Source organism: Patiria miniata, unplaced genomic scaffold, assembly GCF_015706575.1.
Source record: "Patiria miniata isolate m_02_andy unplaced genomic scaffold, ASM1570657v1 HiC_scaffold_27, whole genome shotgun sequence".
NCBI classification, from domain to species: Eukaryota; Metazoa; Echinodermata; class Asteroidea; order Valvatida; family Asterinidae; genus Patiria; species Patiria miniata.
In genome coordinates, this window is record NW_024037066.1 from 6,196,897 (window position 1) to 6,214,822 (window position 17,926).

Consider the following 17,926-nt stretch of genomic DNA (forward strand, 5'->3'; position numbering starts at 1 on the left):
TTGAAAAAAAAGCCAGTTTTTTTCCAACGCTGATCGGCCGATCAGCGTTGGAAATTGATACAAAAATACCACTTTTCTTGAAAATGACAGTATACCAGATGATTTTACAGGATGCTTTACACTGTCATTCACTAACAGTCCAGCAAGGTATTTCAAAATGATTTGGTAGTTTTATTTTTTGATGTTTACAAATGTATTTTCCCTTTAATGCAAAATTCTGATACAACAAACAATTTGGACAAACTCGTTATAACGAGACTTGACTGTACTCATATCCCTGTGATCTTCCTGTTGTCCTAATTGACTTTTTTTAATAACCAATTCGGGAGAATAAGAAAACCGCATGGTATTTAGTTATGATTAAGATCATAGCATTTCTAAAATATAAAAAGAAAAGCAATTTGTTTTATCTTGCCAACTTGCTTGCAGTTATCAAAATTACTCAATTTTCGTTTCTTAATGATTTTACTCCATTAATATGTACATAGATCCTGTTGTATCAAAAATAAATATTAATGAAAAGTACATATTTACATTTGTCAGTGTTTTGTTTGTATTCGTTTTAACTTACTGTTAATTTACTGAAAGGTTTGGGAAGCTTGCAAGTCCTACAACAGTCAACATTACATAAAATCTGGATTTCTAACATTTCGAAGCATATAGGATTATTTGCTTTTCATGTTTTTTTGTTCATTCCAATAACATCACTCAAAATCCAAAGAATGTTCAAAACATAACCTGGTGAAATTTCAGCTCGGTGGATATTACACTTTTCAAGAAAACCATGCATGCACAACCTTTGATCACAAAACACAATTTCGTCCCTGGCAATGTTTATTTTGGAAAAATCACTTGCATTTCTTATTTAAATTTGAAAAAAACATCTGGTACACCGACTTGCTCAGAATGCTTGGCACATTTTAACTTTGAATTCTCCAGACCAAAGACACTGTTGCTAATCACATGATTCGGGGCAAGCTCTTGCATAGTTACGTAAGAGACGCTCAGCACCAATACATTCTTCACAATGGGTGAGAATGGAACAAAGACACCAGGCCATGCTGGAGCTGGGGATTGCTAGCATAAGGCTTGCCCCGAATCACATGATATAGTACGTCATTTTGGTCGGGAGAATGCAAACTTAAAACGCACAAAGCATTGGAGTAAGTCAGCGTTCCAGATTTTATTCAAATTTAGCTCGCAAATGGCTTATTAGATGCTTGTGTTTATCGGTTTTTTTTTATTCTGCGGATCACGTCGGAAGACAAGCCGCTTTCAATGTCTCCAGAGCCAGCTGGACTTTCTCATTCAATTTATCGGGATGATCTAGGAGTTGTCGTAGATGGGTTGCATCCATTTCGAGAAGCATACCTGCAATTGAAAATGAGTAGTAGTTGAAAACCTTTTATTAAATTCAAGCATGCAAATTTTTCTCATATCTGCTGATGTCCTTGTTTTTTTTTTAAACTTCTCATTTTTTTTTTAACTTCTCATCAATGCCATTACAAATTGAAAAAAATACTGTACAAAGTTTTCTGTGGTTTGGAATTTTCCTCTTAATTTCCAGTTGCATGCCTGATTAAAAGTGTAGTAAACTTTTCCTCCATTTTGATAATTTGTACATGTACATGTAATAAATGTACATGTAATATCCAAACACACTAAAAAGCCTTTTTTCTAGAAAATTAATATAAAATTATAAAATTGACTTGTGATTAACCCATGATTACTTGTACCAACGCCAAGTGCCTGTTACTCCTTATACCGCCTCAAACGGCCTCAGCACGCTGTGGTGTTATGGATTTATCAATGAGGACATACAGTGACAGTGCAATGTAATACAAGTACTAAAGGGTGAATTCCCCAATGTCATGGTTCTGCTTACAACCAAATTCAGCGTTTATGATCACAATTCTGCGCTTACAGCCTTTAAGCATAAAATAATTTCCGCTTAGCGTGGCAGCTCAGAATCCTTATGAATTTGCACAAGCTGAAAATCCTTAACCAAGAATTCTGTTAAAATTGGAACATGGTTTTCCTGCTGACGTTAACTGGTAAAGAAAAAAATTAATTTAACCAGTTAGCGCGGGATTATTTTTCACTCGACCTCAAGCCAGGCGGGGTGAAGCCATTACTCTCGGGCAGCACACTCATATTTCCGGCCTTGCTCACTGTGAGCAGGTCGCTGACAGATATTTCCGGCCTCGCACCCTGCGGGTTTATTCTTCATCCATTCCGAATACTGCAAAACTGTTTGCGTGTATGTCCGGCGCAAATGGGTTAAGAAGCAGAGCCATAAAAATGGGACCCCAATCAAAGTTTGTTACCGGTGAGTTTTGAAGCGAGCTCTGGGTGTGCCTCCTCAATGATGCAGTACAATTCCTCTCCGAGTTCTTGTTTCTCCTCATCCATCTCAATCCGATATCTTAATATGAAATCAATTATCGAGGAGTAAAAACAAGAAAGGATGTCAGATCAGATGTCAATTGTTTCTCAAAAGATCAGCTTTTGGTTTTAGGTGTTCTCAACTAAGAAACTCAAGTTCCAATGATCCATATCATTCTGAGTGTGCGTGATGAAGTGAGAAAACTCAAGTGGTTTTGCAAAGTCTGCGTTATTAACGATGGAGCAGGTTGAAATTGAAGACAAAAAATACATTTGTACCCATCTTCAGGTTGCTCTTGCAGCAGTGTTGCTGTTGCCTTCCGCACTGCCCTCTGCAGTTCTTGAGGCGACGCTAAGAGGCTGTTGATGGTATCTGGACTGAGCTCAAGAAGCATTCCTGAAAAGTTATCAGACATCAAAGACACATTTGTTACAGCTTTTGGAGAGGGCATGAAAAGCAGCCGTGTTTAAAGTCACGTCAATGTTAGTCAACAAAAAGTCAGGTCATCCAATCCAAAGTCTTTGCTTTCTATACCTGTGACTTTGGCACAGTGGTGTGAGCCGAGCTGCTGTACTTGGAAGTAAAGCTGTTCTCCCAAGCTGTCTTTAGCTGAGGCTTCGAGACAATTCCCCTCAGTCTTGGCACATCTAAGAAAACAATATGCAAATAGTTTTGGATGAGATCTTAACAGGTTGTCTTTGATTCCTACAGCAAACTAGCGTTTGCTTAAAGAAAGCCGGCGCAGCCACTAAACTTAATTATATATCAGTGGCTGTACAATGTACAGTTGATGTTCACAATGATCGTAAGCATAGAACTATATCAATAGCAGAACTATGAAAATGGATCTGAATGGTGGCCTTAGGATTGTTGATATGTCTGTTATGTCCCAACTACATGTAGGCCTATAGTATTGTCCCAACTATAGCCCGGTTCATATTTCACGCAAAAGTGAAAGCGAAGCAAAAATGTGTGACGTCAACAATAATAAGTTTGAAGCATCCACCACTGTTGACGACATGAATTTCGCTTCTCACTTGCTTTCACGTAAAGTATGAATATGGCTTTAACTTGGTACCGACCCAACTATAGTTGAGATGATCAAAACTGCAGTTGGGACCATTGCTATACAGTTGGGGCATAATAATGTGCAAATGAGAGGAGCTCTGTAGCCTTACTCCTCATCAATGACCCTCTTGGCCCCCTCCACCCGCCTCCTCAGAAGACCCTCGTCCTGCAGCATCCGCATCACTTCTTGGTTACCGGCCTCCAGCAGGATACCGGTGATGTGTGAGGCCTGTTGCGGGTACAGTTCTTCCACCTTGGTGAACAAATGCTCGCCTAGGATCTGCTTGGCATCTGGAAGATGGTCGTAATCTCCCGGCAACATCGTGACAATTATTTCTCGATGTGCAAAAGAGGTTCTTGGTCCTGTCTTCCAGCGTGGATTTGTTTATGACCGAACTGTCATCATGCTTTTCCAGTTTCTGGATGCTGAAAATAGGTTACAAATAGGTTATGTAATATTATTATCATGGAGGTACCATGGAGGAATAAGAATTCTTATTCCTCCATGGTAATATCACACAGCCGATAATGTGTACAGTGTAGTTCTTTATAGGGTATGTTTCCAGCTCTAGTGTTGTCCAGAGATTTTGTAGTAGCTTCACCAGTAACAGCTGTTCACGTCCGTCCGTTGAGCAGTTTGGATGTCATTGTCAGCTTTCACAATGATCAGATTGGAATTTCAGGAACCAGTCACTCTGCCAAGTATGACCACACTCTGTTTTGTTACTTTTTTTTTAAGCTCTATTTTATGTCCAAAAAACTCCAGTTGCTAGATTGCAAGTTGAAATATTTAAAGACCCGACCTTATTTGAAATGCATGAAAAAGTACTAAGAACATGGCCAATACTGTAAATATCTAACTGTAAAAAAAGTGTATCCCTCTCCAACAGCTCCTTTACTCAATTTCTGGTTCATATCCAAATGTGTCAACCCCCTCCCTTAATTCTCAACAACAACAACCCTACCTGCCTCTGGACAGACAGACCAGAAATTATAGAGCACGCCCTCTCGTGGCGTTTAAAAATCCTTGATGAAATTGGTGCGGCTCCCGCCGCGCACCTTTGCATCGCGGCCTTATGATAAGCAATTCCGCATACCAGACTAGTCCTTTTCGTTGCGGGACGTGAAAAGGTTGGAACATGTGCCTAAAAATGACCAATAAAGTATCTATTAATCCCCGCTTTTCGTCCATTTTAATGACAAATTATTAATTGATGTCAAAAATCATAAATTCTAGAATTGTTATGAGAGAGATTTATGTTGTAAGGTGTTTCAGAAGTGCCATTTTTTTTCGCATCTTGCAGTGTGTGCAATGTAAATTAGAAATGGCATGCAGTGTGGATGTTCTTGCCCAGTTTCCGGACAAGTGTTGTCCTGTTGGTAGAAATTAATATGTAGCATTGTTTTCACCATCTATAATCAGAATGAGGTAATCATGTAGTTTTGAACACCTCCCGGGAAGAATTTGGGAATAAATGTTGCAACATGACGCCACTTCCGCAATTGTGTACAAAGTCTATGGAGAGTCAAGAAATTTGTTTAAGAAGGCCTAGGCCTATTTCCTAATAAAATTGGAAATGTTTCTTAGTCCCAGATTCATGTCTTATCATCATTTTTGCAATTAATGACCTTCGTTTAGATGGCGTCAAAGTGTACTCCTAGAACTATGAGGCTCCACGTAGTGGAGCCTCATAGGTTCAGAAGCCCGCAAAATTGTTGTCAGCACAAAACACTAATTAAGTACAAAAACGTCCATCCCAAGCAGGCCGTTTTCCACAGAACCGCTGCACAGTTTGCCCCTAAACTCCATACAATACCTCATGACATACTCACGTTATGTGCACCCAACAAACATCGGTGGATTCTGTCTGTTTTTCGGCAAAAATGATGAAAAATATGCCCTTTCCGCACTGAGCCAACCTAACACTTGAAACGAGCACGCGTGCAGAATGATCGCAGTTATTTTCGGTTCGATCGCACTTGCACTTGTACGCATGTGCATACTATCGTTCCGCTCCTACACCATACCCCCCGCGGCGCGCTCCGAGCGATCGAACCGAAAATAACTGCGATCATTCTGCACGCGTGCTCGTTTCAAGTGTTAGGTTGGCTCAGTGCAGAAAGGGCATATTTTTCATCATTTTTGCCGAAAAACAGACAGAATCCACCGATGTTTGTTGGGTGCACATAACGTGAGTATGTCATGAGGTATTGTATGGAGTTTAGGGGCAAACTGTGCAGCGGTTCTGTGGAAAGCGGCCTGCTTGGGATGGACGTTTTTGTACTTAATTAGTGTTTTGTGCTGACAACAATTTTGCGGGCTTCTGAACCTATGAGGCTCCACTACGTGGAGCCTCATAGTTCTAGGAGTAGTCAAAGTGTTCGTTCTCTTATATTACCCAGAATGATGCAGGGTCATCGCGCTTATGTTTAAATGTGGGAGTGAGAAATGTTTGCCTTTTGGGCAATTGTTGGGAGAGCCCGACACCACCTTTCCAAATCCAAGACATTTCCAATTATCTGCATGGTATCCCAAACGGCAATTCATTTATGTTTTCAGAATCTATCCAGCAGTCATGAACAACGCGGCCCCTGACCTCCAGTGGATGATAATCCGCAACAACTCTTGCTTCCTCAAGAAGGGAAATGGCTTGACCTTCAGCTCTGTGAGAAATGTTTTGCTTTTTCAGAGTTTAAAAAATCTTTACCAGAAATTGGACCTCCGCTTTTAGGTTAAAACCTGGCAGTATAAATCTTCACCTTATTACAAATGTATAAATATATCATTTCATTCTCTTTATTCAGTGTAGGCCCAACCAATTTTGCGAAGTAGTACATGGTAGTACATGAAGGAACATTTTGTGCTTGTACCCTAACCCCCTGGGCCCTTTTTGCTACCAACCATCCTCAATCCTCCAAACTCCTCCAACATTTTGTATTTACAGTCGAGTCTCGTTAATACAAACTCGTTCGGACCTAGCCAAATTGTTTGTTATATCAGAATTTTGTATTAAGAAGGAACATCAGTCCCATTCATTGTGCACATAAATGCACAGTCAGGACCAAGGCTTTATGTTTGTTATAACCAGAATTTTGTATTAACAGAGTTTGTACTAACGAGAGTCGACTGTACATGTATGTTCAAGTGAAGGATACCCACTGCCTCAATCCTTCAAAATCCTCCAACACCCCTGCCTCAAAATGCATTCATCCTCAATCCTCCAAAATCCTCCTCTTCTTCAAACACCATTCATCGACAATCCTCCAAAATCAACTGATACTGAATGTCCATGTGCCCTTAATCCTCCACAATCCTCCAAAACCGCCTGGAGGACTTTGGAGGATTGAGGAGGGTCAGGTTTAAATTTAATCTAGCCTTGCTTCTTCATGACTAACTTAAGCAACCCCCCCCCCAAAAAAAAAATTATATTGTAATCTTAACTCTTTTCTATACTTCTAAAATCTTGTTTTATCATGGTTATTGTACTATTTGTCCCATGCGCAGGAGCCCAACAACCTGAAGAACAAGAACACCTTCAAGTTCAATGGGCTGATCCACAGGAAGGTTTGTACTTGCATTGCCATATTCTAAGCTAGTTCGGAGAACTCCCTCCTCTGTGAGATTTTGTTCTTTAATTAGCAAAGCACTTTTTCCCCTGAAAAAAGGCAATTTTTCCTCAATAAAGAACAATCTACACGAAGAGTAATTGTAGCATTTATGTCATGCTTATGATATAGGGAAGCTCAGTGGTTTAAGACCGAGACTCATTTGTTGATAGAGAGACCTTGTTGTTTTTGTAAACATTTCAGGCCGTTTCTCCTCTTGTTGTATTAATGAGAAAAAAAACCCATTACACAGGATGTTAATGATGTATCATTACAGTGATATTTGTTGGCTCTTTATCATTTTTCTCCAGACCGTTGGTATTGAGGCGGCCAAGGATGGCAAAGGTGTTGTTCTCGTCACCAAGAAAATCAGGGGAGGTGAGGCTCAATTTCTCTTCATTTTTTTTCTCGGACTTTATCGCTTGTTCATCACTACTCAACTTGAGATGTCTTACTGTTCTTCAAGAACAATGCAATGCATACTTTGATTATTTACTTGTCAGGAACTTTCATTTGGAGATTCAGGCCAAAATAGGGCCACTTCATCACATCACTTCATCACATCTCTTGGTGTTCTGACTTCCATAATTTTTGAACTAAAGATGGTACCAGCATGCGGTTTTCACAGCAGTAATGCTGAGATTGTGCTCTTTTCAAATCTCTAAAAAAAAAAAAAAAAATTGACCAGGGTTGATAAACGACTCATTTAGCTTGATCGCATCACCTTTTGTCAATCTCACCTTGGTTGTGTTGATATTCCTTTGTGCAGTGGCCAACAAGCCAGCCAAGCAGTACAGCCGTATTGAGCTGAAGAAGGACGCTCGTCGTACCCTGACCTCCATCCGCCATGTCCTCAAGAAGAACAAGTACCGCAGGGACATCAAGAACGTGAGTGGGCTTGTTAGAATCGGAGGAAAATATTTGCCAGGAGATACAACCTTGCTATCAAATCTTTCCCAAAAGCAGGCTTACTATGCCTGTTTTTGTTTCAAGCTACAGGTCTTGGAATTGTAATTAAAACACTGATAAGAAATGTTAACAATTACTGCAATTCCAAAATGTAACTGTCAAAAGTATTGTTGAAACTCTTACTTGGTTTAAAGATAGTAATGGTACTAAACTCCTTGTAAAATTATTCCTTCTGGCATGCTGTCATTTTGAAGAAAACAATTGCAGAAGGCCATTTCCAAAGATGCGTCAAGTAACATATTTTTGGAAATTTCGTTAGTAGTTGGTTTGTAATTTGGCGAATCTGTGAATGGGTGCACACAAGCGTTGACACGATGCACACGCGCGCGCGGTTGCTATTCGTTGGTTCAGTGCGTGACATCGCGTATAGCTGCAATCGGCTGAATGAGAACGTGTCCCAGATACTGATTTCAAGAGCAATTCAAAACATGACTGTGTAACTTTTTAATTGAAATCGAGATCCTACACTATTGTTTTCTCCAAATATACAGCATTGACTGAGCTAAAACTTCATCTGGTTAATGTCATTAGATTTTGAGCACTTTTGTTGCTTCAAAAGAAGAAAAATGCACAAATGACAAATGATCTACCTACCATTACAGCATTAATGGAAACCGTTGAACACAACCTCAGTTGTGCATGTTTTCAACAAAACAATTAAAATCAAATCCTTTGCTCACACATATGTGACCCGCTCCACAAAAATGAGTCTGTTGTGGCAAAACTGACATTTTGAGTTAACTACATTAATAAAATGGGAATGAAATAAGCTTTCATTTGGTATATCATGGGCCTCTCTAGGACATTTGGTTGTACTGTTGTGCCTTTTTTAATTCTGTCAAGTTTTTGCAAAGCAAGAAATGTCTCAATGAAGAAAAAAGGGTTTAAAAATTACAAATACACTGTAACTAACCAAGAAAAGCACCAACAATCATAAATTTGTTAGTCTTTTTCTTACAATATTTAAATTTCTGTGTAAGATATCTGAACTAAAACTATCAAACAACCAAAATAAAACAAAAACAAAAAATCCAAATTTTGAGCAAATTTTCACTGTTTCCATTTAAAAGTGGTAAAAGCTGGAATTCAAGCTATGCGACATCAGACTCATTTTTGCAGAGCGGGTCACATATGGCTATCGTACACAAATCTATTTTGCATTTGACATACAGATTGCCTTTTATTTAACCATAACTCTAGACACTTTTCAAAAAAAAGTAAAATAAAAAGGTGTACAGTACAGTCTCAGTACTTACAATTAGGACCCAAAGCCTTATTATAAAATTGATCGAAGATCGGCAGATTAAGGGTAGTAAGGAATATAAATCAGACTCGGGGACAACCATTTCCGAGGATAAAATGTGCAGGTCTGGTCAATATTTTTATAACACAAAAAAATACTCAACTTTTTTCTTGTGTACGTAGGCTGCACTGAGACGTGCCAGTGCCATCCTCCGCAGTCAGAAGCCGGTCATGCCACTCAGGAAGAAGCGAGGCTCACGCTCCAAGCGCCATTAGAATGCTCTCAATCATGGTACTACCCAAGAAGCACTGAAACCAACAGATTCGACTTAAATCACTTAATAATTTGCATAAAAGACTGCACATCTGGAATCTCATATGCAAAAATTGAAAAAAAAATCATAACATCTTTTGTTTTATATCAACTGGAGTGAGCAAGGAAGAGAGGCATCAATAAAAATCACACTGTATGTAAACAGAAAGAATTGCTTTCAATGTTGTCTTTATTCTGTTCTTCAGTTGTTGTTTTTTCTAAGTTGCAAGAGAGATTTACACATTATCTCAAACTTGCAAACTGCTGCTACACAAAATTAGAGTATTGTTCTTAGTGACAGGAGAATTTGAGATTGAAAAATATTAGCATAACCAGATTTTACAAACTGAATAAACCGAAGTTCCCATCACAGTCATGCCAACAAAAACTGACGAGTGTGGTGCCACATGGAATCGAAATCGAATAGCGAATCCCACCACTGATTGGTCTAGCAAAGGAAGCAATAGAAATATACACTCTTACAAGTTTTTTTTCCATCTCTATTCAATGATACCAGAACCTCAAAACTTGAATACTTTTTTTATAACCTCCACTTCATGGACTCGAGTGTGGTCTACATGTATGTAATCTCCTTCTGAAACGTCTGCAAGCCTACAATTCTCATGGGATTGCAATACAATCGAGGCATCCATATTTCCTAAACACTTCACACGACACCAGCATTGAATACCAAGTAGCAAATTTATGAACCCAGTTCTGTTGATCGTTAATTCACTGAACATTGCAAAAATTGTATACACAAGTAAATACAAAATTTAGGGAATTTCTCAAAATAATCCAATATCGCAAGTTAAACTATAGCTGCAAATAATTTACTAAGAGCACATCTGAACTACTTGGCCAGGTATAGACTCGGTGCACAGGTACCCCTTCAACAAGGGCGGATCCAGGGGGGGGGGGCAAAGAGGGCCATGGCCCCCCCCCCAAAACAAAACCAATTTTTAAATTTTTTTTTATGTGACATCGCAGGCAATGAGTACACCACCATCTTTACCTCAAAAAAAATTGGTTAAAGTGGTCAGAAATTGCCTCAGATCGCACCACAGAGCATCTAGAATCCCCCCAAAAAATTTGACCCACTTTTTGGGGGGACCAAATTTTTTTTGGCCCCTCCCCCCAAAAAATTGTGTTCTGGATCCGCCCTTGCCCCTCAATGGTCACAAAGGGAGAGTTGGCTGAGACCACTAGGAGGGACATTCAAACGCATTGCTGACATCGCCTGACACTCACACAGAGATGGTAAGGGTTTGTGCACATTCAGAATGAAATTAGTGACGCGTAGTTGGCGCCATACATGTTCACACGAGGTGTGTCCCTCCAACTGGGTTCTCGAAAGTTGTCAAAAAGCGCCATCTACTAGCGCACAGAGTCAATTCCACACACACCCATGTCTACGGAAAGTGTCTTCAGCAGCTTCCAATGGCACTTTAGGCAAGTTATTTGGATGGTTTGGTGATGTCAACTGGGTGCGAGTGGATCTTCATATCTAGGTAACCTGTCCAGGACGCTCTGTGCAAGCTGTCTGTAGGCTGCTGCCTGAGGACTCCCAGGGGAAGACACCACGATGGGACGACCCTCGTCCGACGTCTCCCTGATACCGATATGTAGTGGAATATCACCTGCGGTGGGAGATCAATTATGAAACAACACAAGGATTCAGTCATGATTGTAGTACCTGCTGAATTATCAAATTCAAAGCAGTCAGTCACCCTGGCAAGCTGGGTGATTTAAACATTGTTAAAACATTCCACAAGTCAAAAAGAGGTTGTGGGTTCGAGTCCCACTAAAGGTAGACCCGTGAACGTGGCTACATAGCCAAGCTCCGTTCATATCTCTGGACTTTCGCCATGTTCAATATCCCAGATGAAGACCTTCCATTTACAGTCACAAAATTTAACGAGCACTGCATGTTCAGTACTTACATAAAGGGTTATCCAAGAACTTCCAGTGGCATAGGATGTGTGATTTCAAAGAAATTTGAGGGAAAAATGGAGCCCAACACGAACGCGTACTTTAGAAATTTCGAAAGTCCAGAGATATGAACGGAGCTTGGCTATGTAGACATGGCAAAGTTGCTTGTCAAATTTTCTCCCCCGCTGTCAGGTAGACAGGACATTAATAAGGTTCAGCACACTCCATTTGTAAAATGCGTATTACAAATACTCCCCTTCCAAAGCTGTGATTTTCCATCAATTAAAAGCTTAAAAAATGAGCAAAATAATATATCTGTGCCGCTGGACCAACTGAGGTGAAAGCAACTGTGTTTGAATGTTAGGCTTCGGCCTTCACAGATATTTTATTGGCACTGCGTTCTCAGTGCTTTCTGAAAACCCTCACTAGCTTGTATCGACATGGAACTCCAACCCACTATAATTTTTTTTGACTAATACAGACATCTTGGAAGCAGACAACCGAGCTTGAACCGAAACTGCTACTATTTACTGAAGTATTGAGTTGAACTAAAACCGATTTGCTATTCACAGCTGCATACCTAATATTTCAAGTCCCATTTCCTTGGCCACAGCTTGTGCCCCGTCCTGGCCAAATATATGACTCTGGTGTCCGCAGTTGGGGCAGTGGAAGACACTCATGTTCTGCACCAGACCCAAAACCTAAAACAGACAAATATAAACCTTAAGTTAGTACCTGTTTGATTTCACATTCTCCCAACTGAAACCAACTGAATCCACTTCTACATCTTTGGAAAATAAATGAATTTGACGTTCTGCTTTTATAACAACAAACACATTTTCAAGTCGAACTTTCACAGTTTTCAAGATGTAACCGTTACTTACAGGTACACCCACTTTTCTAAACATCTCCGCCCCCTTTCTGGCATCCAGCAATGCTATGTCTTGAGGAGTGGAGACAATCACAGCGCCTGAAAACAGATTGGCAAACTAACGTATCTGATCATCCGAAGGGGTTGAAAAGTCTAAAAGGGACAAATTGTAGACGGGAAAAGTCTACATAAAGATGGGATGTTTTTTTTTTAATTTGGAAACAATCTTGAGAACTTGGGCTTTTGGTATCATTACACACAACCACATTTCAGACATCCTGAGACTAAGACAACCTCTGAGTGGCAATAATTTATTCATTTTTTAGATTTGGTTTTTGATCACCCCTACCTGATATTGGAATGAGCTGGGACATAGATAGCTGTGCATCTCCGGTGCCAGGGGGCATGTCCACTATCAAGTAGTCTAGGGGACCCCAAGCTACCTGTTGGTGGAGGGGGAATTAATCTGAATTAAACACACTGCCTCCAAGCACAAATGTCAGCAAATTTGTTGTCACCCCTTCCCCCACTGAGAATAGTCTGGCAACGCCCCTGGTGGGTTGTTTGCAATTTTTGTAACTCAGCACCTCCAAATAAATAACAGTTCTATAGTTCAGTACCTGTCGTATGAGTCTCTGTATGGCAGACATGACCATCAGACCCCTCCACACTATGGGGGATTTCTCGTCAGTAAGGAAGCCCATGGACATGCTGCAAAGGAAAGAAAATACTTCAACAGACCATCGTAAGCGCTGTGATTTAGTTTACTAATAAGAATGTTTTGAAATGCCAATTATTATTATTATTATTATTGTATCATCTGACACATTGATATGCCTGATATATGTGTTGGGCGTGATCAGTAGATCTGCCCTGTCCGTCTATCCTGTGAGAAAACTTAGACTTTCCCACCCTTTTTCAAAACAATACTCCAGGAACTGTGAATTGGAAAGAAAATGTGATCAATTGATGGATGCGCAATCAAACGATGAGGGCACATTCGACCGATAGCGCAGCGCGACCGATACGATCACGCCAAATAATGCTGATTTCACAGTCAGTTTTGAGTGACTGAAGAGAAAATCAACAATTCAACCTCCGAAATATTTCTGGTGCCTATCTGGCTGAGGTATCCCGCCCAAAATTGGCAGTCTACCCACTTGTTATTGTCTTTATTGGGATCTTGTCACAAGTCACGATATTGGCAATTAACAAGCTGAAAAGACAATTAACAAAATTTATCATTTCATTGGAAAACAACAATCATACTTTACCATGATATGCCAAAGTTTTGGAGGGGCTTCATCAAGTTATCTGCAAGAAAATTGTACAATGAAATGAAATTGAACAGGAAATGAAATTGAACAGGAATCAAAAATTATCTGGAATGAAATTGAGCACATATGCTTCATCCGCCATCCTAAAAACACAATTTTCTAATCATCCTGAAAAAAATCTATTCTTTAACCCTAACCCACCTCACTCCTCCAAAATCCTCCTGGCGGTTTTGGAGGATTCTAGAGGATTGAGGATGAATGGTGATTGAATCAAATGAGGATTCTGGAGGATTGAGGATGAATGGTGATTGAAGCACATGAGGATTTTGGAGGATTGAGGATGAATGGCGATTGAAGCACAAGAGGATTTTGGAGGATTGAGGATGGTTGTAAGCAACAAGGGCCTAGGGGGTTAGGGTTAAAACCCCAAAATCATAAAACTGTTGATGATGATTATCTGTTATGCCCCAACTTTAGTTGGGGTCATTGCTGTAGCTGCGGGCGTAACCCAAAGGGCAAACAAAGGTGCTGACTCGAGGGGCTTCTGTACTCCTAATACTTAGTACATACTTTTAGTGAGTTCTGGTTCCTGGCCACTGAGGTTCATCATCCGTGGAATGGAAGGTCCATAAACATCAGCATCAAGAAGACCAACAACTGCTGACTTCATGTACATGAAAAGAAAAGAATATGCAGCTTCACACAAACAGACAATTTTTTTTTAAGTTAGTGGGTGCTTATATAATTCTGCAAGAAGATAATAATTTTAGTGGACCAGGTTTTGCTCAAATTTTAGACGGGGTTTAAGGGTTTTCTTTGAATGATTTTTGTTTTACTTGAGGAGAGGGGTTTACCAAATACCATTATTATGAAGGTCGGCCCAATTTAATACACAATTTTTTTTTTTAAACAAGAACGAAAAGAAAAAACTGCTAACCTTTTTCACAGCTCCGATACCCAAGGCAAGATTTACTATAAAGAAAAAAACAGCAGAATATTTGAATTGAAATTTACTCTACAGGATAAGAACTAAGCTCAAATTTGATTGAAATCATTTTCATTAATAAAAAGGCTATTTCTGCACATCTTTTCTTCAGCAGAACAGAAGACTAAACACTGTGTACCTGCTGTGGTAGATTTGCCAACTCCTCCCTTCCCGGAGGCAACCAGGACGACTTGCTTGACGCCAGGGATGGGCCATTTCTTAGGAAGTCCTTTCCCTGTGTTTGTCTCGGGGCTCGTCCCAGCTCGCTGCTTCTGTCAATAGTTAAACAATGCTGAATGCAAATGACAAGCCACAAAGTGCCTTAAATATATGCAGTGGCTATCATTATGGCAGCCATAATGCGTATACGCGATTTTAAACTTCTACCATTACAAAACTGTCTGGTTTCCTGACCTATAGTATAGTAGTAGTATTTTACGTCAGGATCATTGGCGCAGAGAATGTTGCATCCTGACATGACGCCACTTTTTTCATCATTTATTATCTCAGTGAAGGTCAGTCATAATTGCAAACATGTTGAATAAGACATGAGGAAAGATACCATATCTGGCCATCACTTGTCACTCTGTGCACAAACCTATTACGTTAGTATGAGACTGGTGAAAATGCCTGTGTTTTTTTCAGTAGATGCTTCAACATTTTCCCTGCTAAATTTTACTTTTTATGACATAGTCATAGTCATAGCCATAGGCCTATTTATTATTATCACTCTCTAATGGCTGATAGGTTACTGCAGGGAAAAATTAGTGATGGCCAGATATGAATTTGGGACTGGAAACAATTCCAATTTTGTTAGAAAATACTTTGAAAATGCACTCAACTCTCCATATAAATACACTTTCCAGTTCACAACACGGCACCACTGCATGCACTTGACCAAACACAAAGAGTCAGACTTTATTTCCCTTTAAAAAATCATCTAATGCCATGCCATGGATAAAGACAAACGAAGAAGAAAATGAAGGTACTCACTTTCATAACATTTCGGCTGAATTTTCTGCTAAACAGCTGAATACACGATGTCTGAATTGGACCTTTTCCAAGGCAGCTGAAAAAAGATTCCATGGGCGCAGCCATATTTGTGTATGCACTATCTTGAACTATGGAGGGCGCTATACATACACTTAGATTCATGCATTTGCGTTTGAAGGGCACGCCCACTGAGCACCTTCAATTGATATGGCTAAAAAAACAACAAAGAACAATTTTCAGTAAATAAGTTTCCCAAAAATGTGCCCTTTGAAAAGTTGACTTCATTTGTACCACTTGATTAATAATGAAACTGAATTGCTAAATGTGAAAACTTAAATTCTCAGCTGTGAAGGTTTGTTGTGGCTTTTGCGAGTCAACACACATTTGGCACACTTAGGTACTCGAGTCGACACTCTTCAAAACATCATTAACCTCAAATTATTTGACAGAACTTTGCTTTTGTTTGCATCGTAACAAAATTTATTACTAGCAATCATTTCAAAATCACTTCTACACATAATAAATGCACACATTTAATACAATACTTAAAATCTGCCACTACCACAATATAATAATGCAGCTACAACGAACATGAAATGCACAAAAAGACATTAGCGATAATTGCTATCTTATACTAAATTAGCATATATAACAATTGGGATGCTAAAAGAGACTTTGATTTCTTACATGAGAAGAACGATTACCAATAAATGATTGTAAAAAGTTGATAATTTTGATAATGACAATATCTTAAATACTTTTTTTAATCAATTAGGGGCAAATTTCTAACATGGAATAAAGAAGTAGTAAACAAAAGTCCTTTCTAGTAAGAAATAAAGTAAAAGTAAAGTAAACTTAAAGAATACCATATTGTATATCATATTGTACTGTAAAACAAAGGCAAATTAACTGTATTTAATTGCAGTACCCTGTCACTTTAGTATTATTATGACCATGGTTTGGTTTCATTTGTAGAGTTAATTTGATGTCGGTCTAACCTTTGGAAATTATGCAATCGATTAGTCCGCCATATTTTTTTTAGTGAATGAGTAAATATTTTATCAATTATTTTCAAATGTGAAACATTTGTGAGTAAAATAGCTTAACCAATTCACGCCACGTAGCAGGCCCTGATATTTCCGGCCTCGCTCGCTGCGCGCGGGGTGCAAACAGATATTTCCTGCCTCGCTCGTAATCTGTAATCCGTTCCAAATACCGCAAAACCTTTGCGTTTATAAACATCATCTAAGGCCAAAAAAAAAAAAAAAAATAGTTCTGCTTCCGATTACATGGCATTTGAAAATAGGGTAGGTAGGTAGGGAATTATTTATTTTTTTTTTTGCCAATTTTTTGTGTGGACGATCGTATGGAGGCGTCTGCGTGTAGTCAAGAGTAAAAGGTAGAAATTGATGGTTTTGGGTTTATTTGCTCATGTTCCCCATAAAAAGAATAGGGTAGGGGCTGTCAGAATAGGGTTGGTAGGGAAACCGGAAGCAGAACTATTTTTTTAAGCCTAATGTGAAACCAGTTAATCCCAGTTGATTTAGGAGGGTCAAAATATACTGAGTTTTTTTATAGATATAAACAACATTCATCAATAACATAAACACGACAATGTATGTACAAGTTTAGATTAAAACATCTTAAAACTACAGCCCACTTCGGGCTTAGTGAGAATTTGAAAGCAAAACAAATTAATTACAGGGTTACGATCGACACAAAAATCGTCAAGAAGGAGGTTCACTTTATGTCATGAATTCACTTCACTTTCATGTTTACACAAAGTATGACATGAATAGCTGACGGTGGCACTACATCTAGAATAATACTTTTACAGGTACCACAGACAGATACAAGGTATATAACTGTATTTAAAATGTAAACATCAATTCACTAAGGCCAAAAAAAAAAAGTCTCCGGTTTCTGGTATGGAGCTTGCCCAAAAAGTGGTGCGGCGAAGCGGCTTTGTTTTTTTTTTTTACCTGATTTTTTTGCTTCAAATGTCGGCTGATGACTGCAAATGGTGCCCGACAAAACTTAGTGCAAATATATGGGAGTCCAGAGAGGCCGCATAAAGCTTATTCTCGACCATAACCCAATCTAAAAACACGTTAAAATTGTGCAGCAGCAGGATTCCAGTCAAACCAGTGAGTTTGGCGGTTTTGATACATCATCTTTCATTGAAAAAAAAACTTTTTCATTTTGCCGACGCGCATGGCTACGGCGACGCGCGCGCATACCAAAAACCGGAGACTTTTTTTTTTGGCCTAACGGTAGTGTTTTT

The 17,926-nt window shown here is 39.3% G+C and overlaps 3 protein-coding genes across 8 annotated transcripts; 1 reads left to right on the forward strand and 2 right to left on the reverse strand.

Annotated features, from left to right (window-relative positions):
* Nucleotides 1-1,049: 1,049 nt before the first annotated feature.
* LOC119734432 (polyadenylate-binding protein-like) lies at nucleotides 1,050-4,489 on the reverse strand. 4 transcript variants are annotated; one of them, XM_038207933.1, is made up of 6 exons: nucleotides 4,420-4,489; nucleotides 3,565-3,880; nucleotides 2,921-3,033; nucleotides 2,665-2,782; nucleotides 2,328-2,425; nucleotides 1,050-1,371 (listed from the first exon to the last, which is right to left on the reverse strand). In XM_038207933.1, exons 2-6 carry the CDS (start codon nucleotides 3,774-3,776, stop codon nucleotides 1,253-1,255), a joined length of 660 nt encoding a protein of 219 aa, XP_038063861.1. In that variant the 5' UTR covers nucleotides 3,777-3,880; nucleotides 4,420-4,489; the 3' UTR covers nucleotides 1,050-1,252. The 4 variants fall into 4 exon arrangements, with proteins under 4 accessions (XP_038063861.1, XP_038063860.1, XP_038063862.1 ...); XM_038207932.1 differs by lacking the exon at nucleotides 4,420-4,489 and adding an exon at nucleotides 4,316-4,393; XM_038207934.1 differs by lacking the exon at nucleotides 4,420-4,489 and adding an exon at nucleotides 4,302-4,387.
* Nucleotides 4,478-9,753, forward strand: LOC119734433 (60S ribosomal protein L28-like). 2 transcript variants are annotated; one of them, XM_038207937.1, is made up of 6 exons: nucleotides 4,478-4,585; nucleotides 6,015-6,120; nucleotides 6,960-7,019; nucleotides 7,372-7,438; nucleotides 7,830-7,948; nucleotides 9,455-9,753. In XM_038207937.1, the coding sequence occupies exons 2-6, from the start codon at nucleotides 6,031-6,033 to the stop codon at nucleotides 9,545-9,547; spliced, it is 429 nt and encodes a 142-aa protein (XP_038063865.1). In that variant the 5' UTR covers nucleotides 4,478-4,585; nucleotides 6,015-6,030; the 3' UTR covers nucleotides 9,548-9,753. The 2 variants fall into 2 exon arrangements, with proteins under 2 accessions (XP_038063865.1, XP_038063864.1); XM_038207936.1 differs by lacking the exon at nucleotides 4,478-4,585 and adding an exon at nucleotides 4,860-4,883.
* A 977-nt stretch (nucleotides 9,754-10,730) lies between these two features.
* Nucleotides 10,731-16,922, reverse strand: LOC119734442 (iron-sulfur protein NUBPL-like). Of its 2 annotated transcripts, none has more exons than XM_038207945.1 (10): nucleotides 15,643-16,922; nucleotides 14,789-14,921; nucleotides 14,602-14,636; nucleotides 14,235-14,328; nucleotides 13,662-13,701; nucleotides 13,008-13,098; nucleotides 12,737-12,830; nucleotides 12,401-12,486; nucleotides 12,101-12,217; nucleotides 10,731-11,224 (listed from the first exon to the last, which is right to left on the reverse strand). In XM_038207945.1, the coding sequence occupies exons 1-10, from the start codon at nucleotides 15,802-15,804 to the stop codon at nucleotides 11,042-11,044; spliced, it is 1,035 nt and encodes a 344-aa protein (XP_038063873.1). In that variant the 5' UTR covers nucleotides 15,805-16,922; the 3' UTR covers nucleotides 10,731-11,041. The 2 variants fall into 2 exon arrangements, with proteins under 2 accessions (XP_038063873.1, XP_038063874.1); XM_038207946.1 differs by having other exon boundaries at nucleotides 12,097-12,217.
* Between the last annotated feature and the right edge of the window lie 1,004 nt (nucleotides 16,923-17,926).